A 16,023-nucleotide genomic window follows, 5' to 3' on the forward strand; every position below is an offset into this window, starting at 1 on the left:
ACAACACAAAGAGCAAGAAGGTAGAGACAACAATACCTCACAGAAAGCAGCCACAACTGTCAGTAAGAGTGTCCATGATTGAGCCTTTGAATGAAGAGATGTGTTAGTTGTAGCTCGTTCCAGTCACTAGCTGCAAGCGAACTGAAAAGACAAGCGACCCAGGGATGTGTGGGCTTTGGGGACCTTTAACAGAATATATATATTTTCAAAGAAGTGTGGATCTTCATTATTCGGACTGTATAGGTTAATGAGCCATGTCTGTTTATGGTCAAATAACCTATTTAAAATCATCCATCTACCTTGAGGATCTGTTTGGACAATTTGCATTCAGATCAAAATTACTGTTAATTAATATCACCCCTTTTTAAATTTCTTTGCCCATTGGGAGAAGTATATTTCACTCCCAGGCCTTTTTCCACACAGCTTCATCTAACATTGCTGAATGAGTTTCCTGTAAACAATAGATATATTCCTTCTCTTTTAGTCAGGTAAATACTGATCGTCTTTTCTTATTATCTGCTAAGCCATTACACTTACAACTGGCTATACTTATTTCAACATAATGAGATACAAGTTTCAAATCTGTGTTTTGTAAACTCACCATTAAAAAGTACCAGTGTCCATATAGCTGTACTGTGATATTTGCATTGCTACTTGAGGTGTTTTGTTTGTGCTGGCTAACTGTTGTTCCTGCCATCTGCTGTGTCCTCTCCTAGGTGGGCGTGGGTGTTACAAGACGCCCTGGGCATAGCCTTCTGTCTCTACATGCTCAAGACTATCAGACTGCCCACGTTTAAGGTGCATACACCGTTTTAATGCCAGGCCTATTCGCCTCATTTGTATTTTATTTAACTAGGCAAGTCAGTTATAAAACAAATTCTTATGTACAATGACAGCCTACACCTGCCAAACCCGGACGACGCTGGGCCAATTGTGTACCTCTATATGGGACTCCCAATCACAGCCGGTTGTGATAGAGCCTGGATTCGAATCAGGTTGTCTGTAATGACGCCTCTAGCACTGAGATGCAGTGCGGGAGCCCACCAGTATAGAGATCCTATAATTGTATAGTCAGTATGATTCTATATGTACAGTTGAAGTCTAAAGTTTACATACACTTTAGCCAAATACATATGCAAACTCAGTTTTTCACAAATCTTAGTAAAAATTCACTGTCTTAGGTCAGTCAGGATCACAACTTTATTTTAAGAATGTGAAATGTCAGAATAATAGTAAAGAGAATGATTTCTTTTATCACATTCTCAGTGGGTCAGAAGTTTACATACACTCAATTAGTATTTGGTAGCATTGCCTTTAAATTGTTTAACTTGGATCAAACGTTTCTGGTAGCCTTCCACAAGATTCCCAAAATAAGTTGGTTGAATTTTGGCCCATTCCTCCTGACAGAGCTGGTGTAACTGAGTCAGGTTTGTAGGTCTCCTTGCTCGTTCACGCTTTTTCAATTCTGCCCACACATTTTCTATAGGATTGAGGTCAGGGCTTTGTGGTGGCCACTCCAATACCTTGACTTGGTTGTCCTTAAGCCATTTTGCCACAACTTTGGAAGTATGCTTGGGGTCATTGTCCATTTGGAAGACCCATTTGTGACCAAGCTTTAACTTCCTGACTGATGTCTTGAGATGTTGCTTCAATATATCCACATAATTTTCCTACCTCATGATGCCATCTATTTTGTGAAGTGCACCAGTCCCTCCTGCAGAAAAGCACCCCACAACATGATGCTGCCACCCCTGTGCTTCACAGTTGGGATGGTGTTCTTCCGCTTGCAAGCCTCCCCCGTTTTCCTCCAGACATAACGATGGTCATTATGGCCAAGCAGTTCTATTTTTGTTTCATCAGACCAGAGGACATTTCTCCAAAAAGTACGATCTTTGTCCCCATGTGCAGTTGCAAACCGTAGTCTGGCTTTTTTATGGCGGTTTTGGAGCAGTGGCTTCTTCCTTGCTGAGCGGCCTTTCAGGTTATGTTAATATAGGACTCGTTTTACTGTGGATATAGATACTTTTGTACCTGTTTCCTCCAGCATTTTCACAAGGTCCTTTGCTGTTGCTCTGGGATTGATTTTCACTTTTCGCACCAAAGTATGCTCATCTCTAGGAGTCAGAATGCATCTCCTTCCTGAGCGGTATGACGGCTGCGTGGTCCCATGGTGTTTATACTTGCGTACTATTGTTTGTACAGAGGAACGTGGTACCTTCAGGCATTTGGAAATTGCTCCCAAGGATGAACCAGACTTGTGGATGGTCTTTTCTGAGGTCTTGTCTGATTTCTTTTGATTTTCTCATGATGTCAAGCGAAAAGGAACTAAGTTTAGGCCTTGAAGGTAGGCCTTGAAATACATCCACAGGTACACCTCCAATTGACTCAAATTATGTCAATTAGCCTATCAGAAGCTTCTAATGCCATAACATACTTTTCTGGAATTTCCAAAGCTGTTTAAAGGCACAGTCAACTTAGTGTATGTAAACTTCCGACCTCAACTGTAATTCAATCGATACACGTAGATGGATTATAGCGTAACAGGGCGGAAGGTAGCCGAGCGGTGGGCCGGCAACCAAAATCTCGCTTGTTCGAATCCCAGAGCCGACAAGGTAGAAAAAAAATCTTTATGTGCTCTTGAGCAAGGCACTTATCCCTAATTGCTCCTGGATCTCCATTGATAATGGCAGTTCCTGGCTGTGACCCCACTCTCCAAGTTGTGATATTTACAAACACAACAAAAACATTTCCAATTCACACAGGCGTATTAGTACACACTTGTACATGTGTGAAATAGGACGAATTGCAAGCACTAACTAAATGATTCTATAATAAAAGTAGAATCACTAGAACTGGACTATCCCATTCAAGTCAGTGGATTTGTCTGTCATTTTAAAGTGTTACCGACCACATTAACTACGTAGGGCCAGGAGTTGTACTGATGATCATGCATGTGCGTGTTTAATGACCAAGAGTTTTTTTCCCCGACCCCCTATGACATGCAGTGACCTCTGTATCTAACCTCGTTGAACAACATCCATAAGCTGGAGAAGTCGTATTAATGTCTTCTTGTTCTTCCATGTGTTCTGCTCCAGGCCTGCACCATGCTGCTGGTGACCCTGTTTGTCTACGATGTTTTCTTTGTTTTTATTACTCCTCTCTTCACCAAGGTACGTCACAGTGGAGCCCCTCCTTTTGAATAGGAAATATTGATACCTATTTAATCCTAAAGCGCTTTTTGTTACAGGACAAATTTCTGATATTTTCACCAATTATTGGCAAAAAGCTGATCTGAATTAGTGAAAAAAGATAAGACACAGGCGGTGCTATACAGTATTGTGGAGTAACTACAATGTTGTTGATCCATCCTCAGTTTTCTCATATCACAGCCAATAAACTCTGAAACGGTTTTAAAGTCACCATTGGCCTTATGATGAAATCCCTGAGTGGTTTCCTTCCTCTTCGGCAACTGAGTTAGGAAGGATGCCTTTATCTTTGTCGTGACTGGGTTGTATAGATGATTAATAACTTCACCATGCTCGAAGGGATATTCAATGTCAATTTATTTTTAGCCATCTTATCAATAGGTGCCCTTCTTTGCGAGGTATTGGAAAACCTCCCTGGTTATTGTGCTTGAATATGTCTTTGAAATTCACTGCTCGACTGAGGGACCTTACAGATAACTGTATGTGTGGAGTACAGAGATTAGTTAGTCATTCAAAAATCATGTTAAACACTATTATTGGACACAGAGTGAGTCCAAGCAACTTATTATGTGACTTGTAAAGCACTTTTTTACTCCTGAACTTATTTATTTAGGCTTGCTATAACAAAAGGGTGTGAATACTTTCTGAACGCACTGTATGTTCTATACATGAAGCAGTAACTAACTGGCTAGATAAATGGACTACATTATCAGTGTTTCCCAAACTCAGTCCTTGGGTGAACATGTAGGTTTTTTGTTGTTGCCCGAGTACTACACAGATGATTCAAATAACCAACTCATCATCAAGCTTTTGTTTATTTGAATCGGCTGTGTAGTGCTAGGGCAAAAAACAACACGTGCACCTAGTGGGGCTCCGGGACCAAGTTTGGGAAACCCTGCATTAAGCCACTACCATGTTGTTGTCCTGTGTTTGTCTCCTCAGAGTGGCCATAGTATTATGGTGGAGGTGGCGGCGGGGCCCTCTGACTCCTCCACACATGAAAAGGTACAGTAGGCATCGATTTGATTTGGTCTCATTATGACAGTTGTTCGTTCTCTTGAAGTGATGTAACAGTAGAAGGCTGTGATAATGTAACTAATAAAGGATGCTCCCTGTCCTTGCTGGCCTTCCTCCAGCTTCCTATGGTGCTCAAAGTGCCCCGCCTCAACTCCTCCCCTCTGGCTCTGTGTGACAGGCCCTTTTCTCTGCTGGGATTTGGAGACATCTTAGTCCCAGGTAATACGACTCTACTATACTACTGTACTGTATTTTACTACTGTACTATAGTCTACTACTGTACTATACTACTGTACTATAGTCTACTACTGTACTATAGTCTACTATTGTACTATAGTCTACTACTCTACTATAGTCTACTACTCTACTATACTACTGTACTATAGTCTACTACTGTACTATAGTCTACTACTCTACAATACTACTGTACTATAGTCTACTACTGTACTATAGTCTACTACTCTACTATACTACTGTACTGTAATCTACTACTGTACTATAGTCTACTACTCTACTATAGTCTACTACTATACTGTATTTTACTACTGTACTGTAGTCTAAGACTGTACTATAGTCTACTACTGTACTATAGTCTACTACTGTACTATACTCTACTACTGTACTATAGTCTACTACTTTACTGTATTCTACTACTGTACTGTATTTTACTACTGTACTGTAGTCTACGACTGTACTATAGTCTACTACTGTACTATAGTCTACTACTGTACTGTAGTCTACTACTGTACTGTATTCTACTACTGTACTGTAGTCTACGACTGTACTGTAGTCTACTACTGTACTGTGTTTTACTACTGTACTGTAGTCTACGACTACTATAGTCTACTACTGTACTGTAGTCTACTACTGTACTGTATTCTACTACTGTAGTCTACTACTGTACTATAGTCTACTACTGTACTATAGTCTACAACTGTACTATAGTTGGCGACATCTTATTACCAGGCAATACTACTCTACTATACTACTGTACTATAGTCTACTACTGTACTATAGTCTACTACTGTACTTTATTCTACTACTGTACTCTACTGCTGTACTATAGTCTACAACTGTATTATAGTCTACAACTGTTCTATAGTCTACTACTGTACTATAGTCTACTACTGTACTCTAGTCTACTACTGTACTCTACTACTGTACTATAGTCTACTACTGTACTATAGTCTACTACTCTACTATACTACTGTACTGTAGTCTACTACTGTACTGTAGTCTACTACTGTACTGTATTCTACTACTGTACTGTAGTCTACGACTGTACTATAGTCTACTACTGTACTGTAGTCTACGACTGTACTATAGTCTACTACTGTACTGTAGTCTACTACTGTACTATAGTCTACTATTGTACTATAGTCTACTACTCTAGTATAGTCTACTACTCTACTATACTACTGTACTATAGTCTACTACTGTACTATAGTCTACTACTCTACTATACTACTGTACTATAGTCTACTACTGTACTATAGTCTACTACTCTACTATAGTACTGTACTGTAGTCTACTACTGTACTATAGTCTACTACTGTACTATAGTCTACTACTCTACTATACTACTGTACTGTAGTCTACTACTGTACTGTATTCTACTACTGTACTGTAGTCTACTACTATACTGTAGTCTACGACTGTACTGTATTCTACTACTGTACTGTAGTCTACGACTGTACTATAGTCTACTACTGTACTATAGTCTACTACTCTACTATACTACTGTACTGTAATCTACTACTGTACTATAGTCTACTACTCTACTATAGTCTACTACTATACTGTATTTTACTACTGTACTGTAGTCTTAGACTGTACTATAGTCTACTACTGTACTGTATTTTACTACTGTACTGTAGTCTACTACTGTACTATAGTCTACTACTGTACTGTAGTCTACGACTGTACTGTATTTTACTACTGTACTGTAGTCTACTACTGTACTGTAGTCTACTACTGTACTGTAGTCTACTACTGTACTGTATTTTACTACTGTACTGTAGTCTACGACTGTACTATAGTCTACTACTGTACTATAGTCTACAACTGTACTATAGTCTACTACTGTACTATAGTCTACAACTGTACTATAGTCTACTACTGTACTATAGTCAGCGACATCTTATTACCAGGCAATACTACTCTACTATACTACTGTACTATAGTCTACTACTGTACTATAGTCTACTACTGTACTTTATTCTACTACTGTACTATAGTCTACTACTGTACTTTATTCTACTACTGTACTAGAGTCTACTACTGTACTATAGTCTACAACTGTATTATAGTCTACAACTGTACTCTACTACTGTACTCTACTACTGTACTCTAGTCTACTACTGTACTCTACTACTGTACTCTAGTCTACTACTGTACTCTACTACTGTACTATACTCTACTACTGTACTATAGTCTACTACTCTACTATACTACTGTACTATAGTCTACTACTGTACTATAGTCTACTACTGTACTGTAGTCTACGACTGTACTGTATTCTACTACTGTACTATAGTCTACTATTGTACTGTAGTCTACTACTCTAGTATAGTCTACTACTCTACTATACTACTGTACTATAGTCTACTACTGTACTGTAGTCTACTACTGTACTGTAGTCTACTACTGTACTATAGTCTACTATTGTACTATAGTCTACTACTCTACTATACTACTGTACTATAGTCTACTACTGTACTATAGTCTACTACTCTACTATACTACTGTACTATAGTCTACTACTGTACTATAGTCTACTACTGTACTATACTACTGTACTATAGTCTACTACTGTACTATACTACTGTACTATAGTCTACTACTGTACTGTATTCTACTACTGTACTGTAGTCTACTACTGTACTGTATTCTACTACTGTACTGTAGTCTACTACTGTACTGTAGTCTACTATTGTACTGTAGTCTACTATTGTACTGTAGTCTACTACTGTACTGTATTCTACTACTGTACTATAGTCTACTACTGTACTATAGTCTACTACTCTACTATAGTCTACTACTATACTGTATTTTACTACTGTACTGTAGTCTTAGACTGTACTATAGTCTACTACTGTACTGTATTCTACTACTGTACTGTATTCTACTACTGTACTGTAGTCTACGACTGTACTATAGTCTACTACTGTACTATAGTCTACTATTGTACTGTAGTCTACTACTGTACTGTATTCTACTACTGTACTGTAGTCTACGACTGTACTATAGTCTACTACTCTACTATACTACTGTACTGTAGTCTACTACTGTACTGTAGTCTACTACTGTACTATAGTCTACTACTGTACTGTAATCTACTACTGTACTATAGTCTACTACTGTACTATAGTCTACTACTGTACTGTATTTTACTACTGTACTGTAGTCTACTACTGTACTATAGTCTACTACTGTACTATAGTCTACGACTATACTATAGTCTACTACTGTACTGTATTCTACTACTGTACTGTATTTTACTACTGTACTGTAGTCTACGACTGTACTATAGTCTAAGACTGTACTATAGTCTACTACTGTACTGTATTCTACTACTGTAGTCTACTGTACCATAGTCTACTACTGTACTATAGTCTACTACTGTACTTTATTCTACTACTGTACTAGAGTCTACTACTGTACTCTACTGCTGTACTAGAGTCTACAACTGTATTATAGTCTACAACTGTACTATAGTCTACTACTGTACTCTACTACTGTACTATACTCTACTACTGTACTATAGTCTACTACTGTACTCTAGTACTGTACTATAGTCGACTACTATACTCTACTACTGTACTATAGTGTACTACTGTACTATAGTCTACTACTGTACCCTACTACTGTACTGTACTCTACTACTGTACTCTACTGCTGTACTATAGTCTACTACTGTACTCTACTATTGTACTCTACTACTATACTATAGTCTACTACTGTACTCGACTACTGTACTATAGTCTACTACTGTACTCTACTACTATACTCTACTACTGTACTCTACTACTTTACTCTACTACTGTACTATAGTCTACTACTGTACTCTACTACTGTACTATAGTCTACTACTGTACTATAGTCTACTACTGTACTCTACTACTGTACTATAGTGTACTACTGTAATATAGTCTACTACTGTACTCTACTACTGTACAATAGTCTACTACTGTAATATAGTCTACTACTGTAATATAGTCTACTACTGTACTCTACTACTGTACTATAGTCTACTACTGGACTGTATTTTACTACTGTACTGTGTACTCCACTACTGTACAAAACTCCTGTAGTCTCCTACTGTACTGTACTCTGCTCCTGTTATCGTACAATATCTAACTCTTGTTATCGTACAATATCTAACTCTTGTTATCGTACAATATCTACCTCTTGTTATCGTACAATATCTAACTCTTGTTATCGTACAATATCTAACTCTTGTTATCATACAATATCTAACTCTTGTTATCGTACAATATCTAACTCTTGTTATCGTACAATATCTAACTCTTGTTGTCGTATAATATCTACCTCTTGTTGTCGTATAATATCTACCTCTTGTTGTCGTATAACATCTACCTCTTGTTATCGTACAATATCTAACTCTTGTTGTCGTATAATATCTACCTCTTGTTGTCGTATAATATCTACCTCTTGTTATCGTACAATATCTAACTCTTGTTGTCGTATAATATCTACCTCTTGTTGTCGTATAATATCTACCTCTTGTTATCGTACAATATCTAACTCTTGTTATCGTATAATATCTACCTCTTGTTATCGTACAATATCTAACTCTTGTTATCGTACAATATCTACCTCTTGTTGTCGTATAATATCTACCTCTTGTTGTCGTATAATATCTAACTTGTTATCGTATAATATCTAACTCTTGTTGTCGTATAATATCTACCTCTTGTTGTCGTATAATATCTACCTCTTGTTGTCGTATAATATCTACCTCTTGTTGTCGTATAATATCTACCTCTTGTTGTCGTATAATATCTACCTCTTGTTGTCGTATAATATCTACATCTTGTTATCGTATAATATCTACCTCTTGTTGTCGTATAATATCTACCTCTTGTTGTCGTATAATATCTACCTCTTGTTGTCGTATAATATCTACCTCTTGTTGTCGTATAATATCTACCTCTTGTTGTCGTATAATATCTACCTCTTGTTGTCGTATAATATCTACCTCTTGTTGTCGTATAATATCTACCTCTTGTTGTCGTATAATATCTACCTCTTGTTATCGTATAATATCTACCTCTTGTTGTCGTACAATATCTAACTCTTGTTATCGTATCTTTCTGTGGCGAGATATCTGTACTCGTCCCTGTTGAGCATGTTCTTTCTTTCTCAGGTCTGCTGATAGCCTACTGTCACAGGTTTGACATCCTAATGCAGTCCTCACGGTTCTATTTCCTGGCCTGCACTATCGGTAAGAGCGACACATTGTCTTTTTGATAGTCAAAAACGTCATTTGTGTGTAGAGTCTTTTATAACAACTAGTATTTGTTCCAAACAAGCAGTAACATACCTGCTTCATTCCCCCCCCCCCTCCTCTCCTCTCCCTCCCCCTCCACCCACTCTCCTCTCCCTCCACCCACTCTCCTCTCCCTCCTCTCTCTAACCACTCTCCTCTCCCCCTCCACCCACTCTCCTCTACCCCTCTACCCACTCTCCTCCCCCTCCACCCACTCTCCTCTCCCTCCTCTCTCTCCCCCTCCACCCACTCTCCTCTCCTCTCCCTCCTCTCTCTACCCCTCTACCCACTCTCCTCCCCCTCCTCTCTCTCCCCCTCCACCCACACCACCCACTCCTCTCCCTCCTCTCTCTCTCCCCTCCACCCACACTCCTCTCTCCCCTCCACCCACACTCCTCTCTCCCCCTCCACCCACTCCTCTCCCTCCTCTCTCTCTCCCCTCCACCCACACTCCTCTCTCTTCCCCTCCACCCACTCTCCTCTCCCTCCCCCTCCACCCACACTCCTCTCTCTTCCCCTCCACCCACTCTCCTCTCCCTCCCCCTCCACCCACACTCCTCTCTCTTCCCCTCCACCCACTCTCCTCTCCCTCCTCTCTCTCCCCCTCCACCCACTCTCCTCTCCTCTCCCTCCTCTCTCTCCCCCTCCACCCACTCTCCTCTCCCTCCTCTCTCGCCCCCCTCCACCCACTCTCCTCTCACTCCTCTCTCTCCCCCTCCACACACTCTCCTCTCCCTCCTCTCTTCCCCTCCACCCACACTCCTCTCCCTCCCCTCCCACCCACACTCCTCTCTTCCCCTCCACCCACTCTCCTCTCCCTCCCCCTCCACCCACACTCCTCTCTCTTCCCCTCCACCCACTCTCCTCTCCCTCCTCTCTCTCCCCCTCCACCCACACTCCTCTCTCTCCCCCTCCACCCACTCTCCTCTCCCTCCTCTCTCTCCCCCATGAAGGTTATGGTATCGGGCTGCTCATCACCTTCGTAGCTCTGGCCCTGATGCAGATGGGTCAGCCGGCCCTGTTATACCTGGTGCCTTGCACCCTCCTCTCCAGCCTGGCGGTGGCGCTGTGGCGCAAAGAGCTGCCATTATTCTGGACAGGAAGTGGATTTGTGGTGATTACCAGTTTGATTTGAGTGCCTTCTTCTTCTACGGAAAGAAACATTTCTAGTGTTTTGTACCACAAAGTAAACCTAGAATTTAAAGTTGAGTACCGTAACCCCGAAAACAAACTAGATATAAATCGCATTCCAACATGCTGTTTCTGTTTGCTGTTCCCCCTGCTGTGCTCCGCCCCTTCCTGTCCTCTACTGTCATTTTACTGTGGGTTCTCTGCTTTGCTGCTGAGGGCTCCAGGGTCTGTGTCTGCCACCCGCCTGGATTCTCCCATTGTATTCCTCTGCTCCTAGATAAGTGTCATATTGTCTTAATAGATTGTCCTGTGGTGTTAGAATAGATACTTTGAGGGTCATTAAACACTATTGGTAGGTAGAGTCGTGATGAATTCACACATTGACAACATGAATTGTATCTGGCGATGACAAGGGGAGTGTTCTGAACTGTCTCTCACCCATTTTCTCTGAACTGCAAATTGTGAAGATGCTTCTATAAGCTACTGGGTTTGAATGTGGTGTGAAACGAGGTGCTCTGAAGCAACTTTCCTTCCTGAGAATGCTTTTCCCCACTGTGTGTCTGAGGTAGCCTGGTCCCCAAATATGTTTGTGCTATAAGGCCAACCCAGGGCACCAGTTTTATCTGAGGTGTTTTCAAGCTCAATGTACAGCCATACCTCTGCTAACGGTCTACCAGGCTGGCTAACACACTCCTCCAGTCAGTGGTGATTCTAGTGAAGGACAACAACCTCATGGTAGAAAAACCATCAAGCCGATTGATCCACTTGTTGAGAGGAATGGCTGTATATTTTGTTGTCATCCTGCATAAACAATCTTATCTGTGTGCCTATTGTTGGCAATAGTCTGTCTCCCAGACTTGCTCCACAGTGGTCTGATGTCTCCACTCTGTATATCCCTCTCAGCCTCCCATAGTTCTGCAACCAATCAACTGTATGCAAACCCCAGGACCACCCACAGATGACCCCCTCACCAATCCTGAGCCACAAGGTCCTGATGCAACCAATCAGAGTGAGGACACTCCCCTTCCAGAGAAAGAGGCCAGCAAATCAGAGTAAAGGACTTCTAGGATGCCAATTTCTTATTCATTTCATTTTATTTTTGACACATAGGATCTCAATGGAACACTATAAGTTCTTAAACAAATGATAAACATTTCAGTGCACTTGGTGTGAAAAGGGGTAAGAAAAGGACAGACGTGAGAGAGGGAGGGCACTCAACCTACAGTGGCAGTTCTGTAACGTGTGAAACACCTTGGGGTCAGCAGGGGTCAGCACTGGCTGAGAGTCCTGGGGTCAGCAGGGTCAGCACTGGCTGAGAGTCCTGGGGTCAGCAGGGTCAGCACTGGCTGAGAGTCCTGGATGATGCGCTGTAGACCCAGGTCAAAGAGCACAACATACACAGCCCCGACTGCGACCTACGCTGACTTAACGCCCCTCTCATGAGTTTTATCATCCTGTCACATAAAATAGACGTTTTGTCTCCAAACTCTCCTGTCCTCCAGTTCATCATTTATCCCACCAGTCCTATGCAAAATAGCAGTCAACAATCTCCACAACTAGAAGGTCAATGTGTTTGCAGTCCAACCATCAGAAGCTCTGTCGGTTAGCTTGTTCCCCATCTCCTTTATTAAGTACCTTGAAGAAGAAGAACCACACTACGGCTTGTCTCTATGTTTATGACAGATGAAGTATCTACCGTACTACATACCCTATATCATGTGGTGCTATCATGGATTCTCAACGACCTAAACGGTATAGAATAATTATCGATTTGGGGGGTCAAAGGGCAGGGGGTCAAAGGGCGGTTTCCTAGTGAACTAAAAAAAAAGCTTAATGGAGAATCTCCTTGTAAATTGTTATAAATCCTGGATAAGGCTTAATCCGTGCCCGGGAAACCTTCTCCAATAGTTTTTTTGATTTGGTTTAAATCTGACCTTTTGACCTTTTTATTGTTTTTGCATGCTATGGGTTTGGTTTAAACCAGGCTGTCAACAATAGTGTGTGGTTTATATAGTAGCTTACACACTGTCTTTATATAATACTAAGGGTGCAACAGTTAATGTTGTCCACGCCGTTTCTCTAGTAGATTTTGTGGTCCCATTTTCCATTAGGTGTAAAACCCATGTATTTATGTGGTAGATACATACAGTAGTATATAGGTGTAATTACATTGTAGGCAGCTAGGTTCAAATAGTACTTAAACATGTTTAAGAGTTTTTAAAGTTGTAACTAATTACACTAACTACTTACTGGTATGTAGCTACCATGTGAACACATGGGTTATAAGGAGACCTAATGTAGAGCGGCCAATTTTGGTTATATAATTCATATTGTCTTAATGGGTTTTGGCCTTACTGGTGTCCATGGTTACAATTGGAATGTCTCTGTGCATAGTGCTTTATGAAGACAGAGTTCTGTATTCATGTGTTAGTTGATTATGTTTCTTAAACTGATAAGTGATACTTTATGTTGTTTGGGGGTTGTCTCATGATAATAAACTCAGCAAAAAAAAAAAACGTCCTCTCATTGTCAACTGTGTTTATTTTCAGCAAACTTAACATGTGTAAATATTTGTATGACCATAACAAGATTCAACAACTGAGACAAACTGAACAAGTTCCACAGACATGTGATTAATAGAAATTGAATAATGTGTCCCTGAACAAGGGGGGGGGGGGGTCAAAATCAAAAGTAACAGTCTGTATCTGGTGTGGCCACCAACAGAATTAAGTACTGCAGTGCATCTCCTCAAGGACTGCACCAGATTTGCCAGTTCTTCCTGTGAGATGTTTCTCCACTTTTCCACCAAGGCACCTGCAAGTTCCCGGACATGTCTGGGGGGAATGGCCCTAGCACTCACCCTCCGATCCAACAGGTCCCAAACGTGCTCAATGGGAATGAGATCCGGGCTCTTCGCTGGCATTCCTGTCTTTGAGGAAATCACGCACAGAACGAGCGGTATGGCTGGTGGTATTGTCATGCTGGAAGGTCATGTCAGGATGAACCTGCAGGGAGGGTACCATATGAGGGAGGAGGATGTCTTCCCTGTAACGCACAGCGTTGAGATTGCCTGCAATGACAACAAGCTCAGTCCGATGATGCTGTGATACACCGCCACAGACCACAATGGACCCTCCACCTCCAAAGCGATCCCGCTCCAGAGTACAGGCCTCGGTGTAACGCTCATTCCTTCGACGATAAACACAAATGCGTCCATCACCCCTGGTGAGACAAAACCGCAACTCGTCAGTGAAGAGCACTTTTTGCCAGTCCTGTCTGGTCCAGCGACGGTGGGTTTGTGCCTATAGGCAACGTTGTTGCCGGTGATGTCTGGTGAGGACCTGCCTTACAACAGGCCTACAAGCCCTCAGTCCAGCCTCTCAGCCTATTGCGGACAGTCTGAGCACTGATGGAGGGATTGTGCGTTCCTGGGGTAACTAGGGCAGTTGTTGTTGCCATTCTGTACCTGTCCCGCAGGTGTGATGTTCGGATGTACCGATCCTGTACAGATGTTGTTACACGTGGTCGGCCACTGCGAGGACGATCAGTTGTCCGTTCTGTCTCCCTGTAGCGCTGTCTTAGACGTCTCACCTCACAGTACAGACATTGCAATTTATTTCCCTGGCCACATCTGCAGTCCTCATGCCTCCTTGCAGCATGCCTAAGGCATGTTCACACAGATGAGCAGGGACCCTGGGCATCTTTCTTTTGGTGTTTTTCAGTCAGTAGAAAGGCCTCTTTTAGTGTCCTAAGTTTTCATAACTGTGACCTTAATTGCCTACCGTCTGTAACCTGTTAGTGTCTTAACGACCGTTCCACAGGTGCATGTTCATTAATTGTTTACGGTTCATTGAACAAGCATGGGAAACAGTGTGTAAACCCTTTACAATGAAGATTTGAAGTTATTTGGATGTTTTATGAATGATCTTTGAAAGACAGGGTCCTGAAAAAGGGACGTTTCTTTTTTTTTGCTGAGCTTATAATCAATTGTCTCAATTCTCCAGTAACTTTTTAAAATATTTTTTTACTTAATACATTTGTTAAATATTTGTTGGGGTGCATCCCAAATGGCACCCCGTTTCCTTTATAGTGCACTACTTTTGAACCAGGGTCCATTTGGGACTCAAACCTGTGCTTGACTTGGGCAGGAGCTCTCTGAATACCGGCACCTCAGATGTTTCTACTGTTTCAGTTCCTGCACCTCAATATAAACAGTTCCTTAACCTCTGATAAAAAATTAGGTTAAAAGTATTGTTGAGTTCCAGCACCTAAATATAAACAGTACCGGCACCTATACTAAACAAAAAAATATATAAAAACGCAATATTTAAAGTGTTGGTCCCGTGTTTCATTAGTTGAAATAAAAGAAACCAGAAATATTTCATACACACAAAATGCTTATTTCTCAAAAAAAGTTGTGCACAAAATTTGTTTACATCCCTGTTAGTGAGCATTTTTCCTTTGCCAAGATAATCCATCCACCCGACAGGTGTGGCATATCAATATGTTGATTAAACAGCACGATCATTACAGGGGTGCACCTTGTGCTGGGGACAATAAAAGGCCAGTCAAAAATAATAATTTGCACCAAAGAAAACAAGAGATAAATACAAAAAAACAAATGAAATAAAAAACAGTGTGCAGATGTAGGCTTATATGAACACCACACCACGATATACAATACATACGTACAAAATAAAAAATATTTGTTAAAACATAAAACCTACTAATTATAAATGTATGAAGAAATTGATCAGTAATCATGAAAAATGTGCAGTTCTGACACTCAACGCGATGCCACAGATAAAGTTGAGGGAGCGTGCAATTGGCATGCTGACTGCAGGACTGTCCGCCAGAGCTATTGCCAAAGAATGTTAATTTCTCTACCATAAGCCGCCTCCGTCATTTGCAGAGAATTTGCAGTACGTCTAACCGGCCACACAACCACAGACTACGTGTAACCACACCAGCCCAGGACCTCCACATCCGGCTTCTTCACCTGCGGGATCGTCTGAGACCAGACACCCGGACAGCTGATGAAACTGAGGAGTATTTCTGTCTGTAATAAAGCTCTTTTGCGGGGCCTATGCCCTTTTGCGGGCCATTCTGATTGGGTGTGCACAGGCCCACCCCATGGCTGCACCCCCACCCAGTCAG

General features: G+C 41.3%; 1 protein-coding gene across 2 annotated transcripts in view; it reads left to right on the forward strand.

The window, feature by feature from the left end:
- sppl2 (signal peptide peptidase-like 2) overlaps positions 1-13,340 on the forward strand; it is a 31,626-nt gene extending 18,286 nt beyond the window's left edge. Inside the window, exons 9-15 of one of the 2 annotated variants that reach the window (XR_003861867.2) lie at positions 717-798; positions 3,096-3,170; positions 4,149-4,211; positions 4,343-4,442; positions 9,613-9,690; positions 10,689-10,939; positions 11,770-11,859. Coding sequence is in view for 1 of the 2 variants with exons in the window: in XM_029647252.2 (XP_029503112.1) it covers positions 717-798; positions 3,096-3,170; positions 4,149-4,211; positions 4,343-4,442; positions 9,613-9,690; positions 10,689-10,849; positions 11,770-11,922 (712 nt within the window). In the remaining variant the exon portion in view is untranslated. Of the gene's footprint in view, positions 1-716; positions 799-3,095; positions 3,171-4,148; positions 4,212-4,342; positions 4,443-9,612; positions 9,691-10,688; positions 10,940-11,769 lie in introns of both variants that reach the window. The other variant, XM_029647252.2, reaches the window with a different exon arrangement.
- Positions 13,341-16,023: the final 2,683 nt, after the last annotated feature.

The sequence above is a fragment of the Oncorhynchus nerka genome, linkage group LG9b (genome assembly GCF_034236695.1).
Source record: "Oncorhynchus nerka isolate Pitt River linkage group LG9b, Oner_Uvic_2.0, whole genome shotgun sequence".
NCBI lineage: Eukaryota > Metazoa > Chordata > Actinopteri > Salmoniformes > Salmonidae > Oncorhynchus > Oncorhynchus nerka.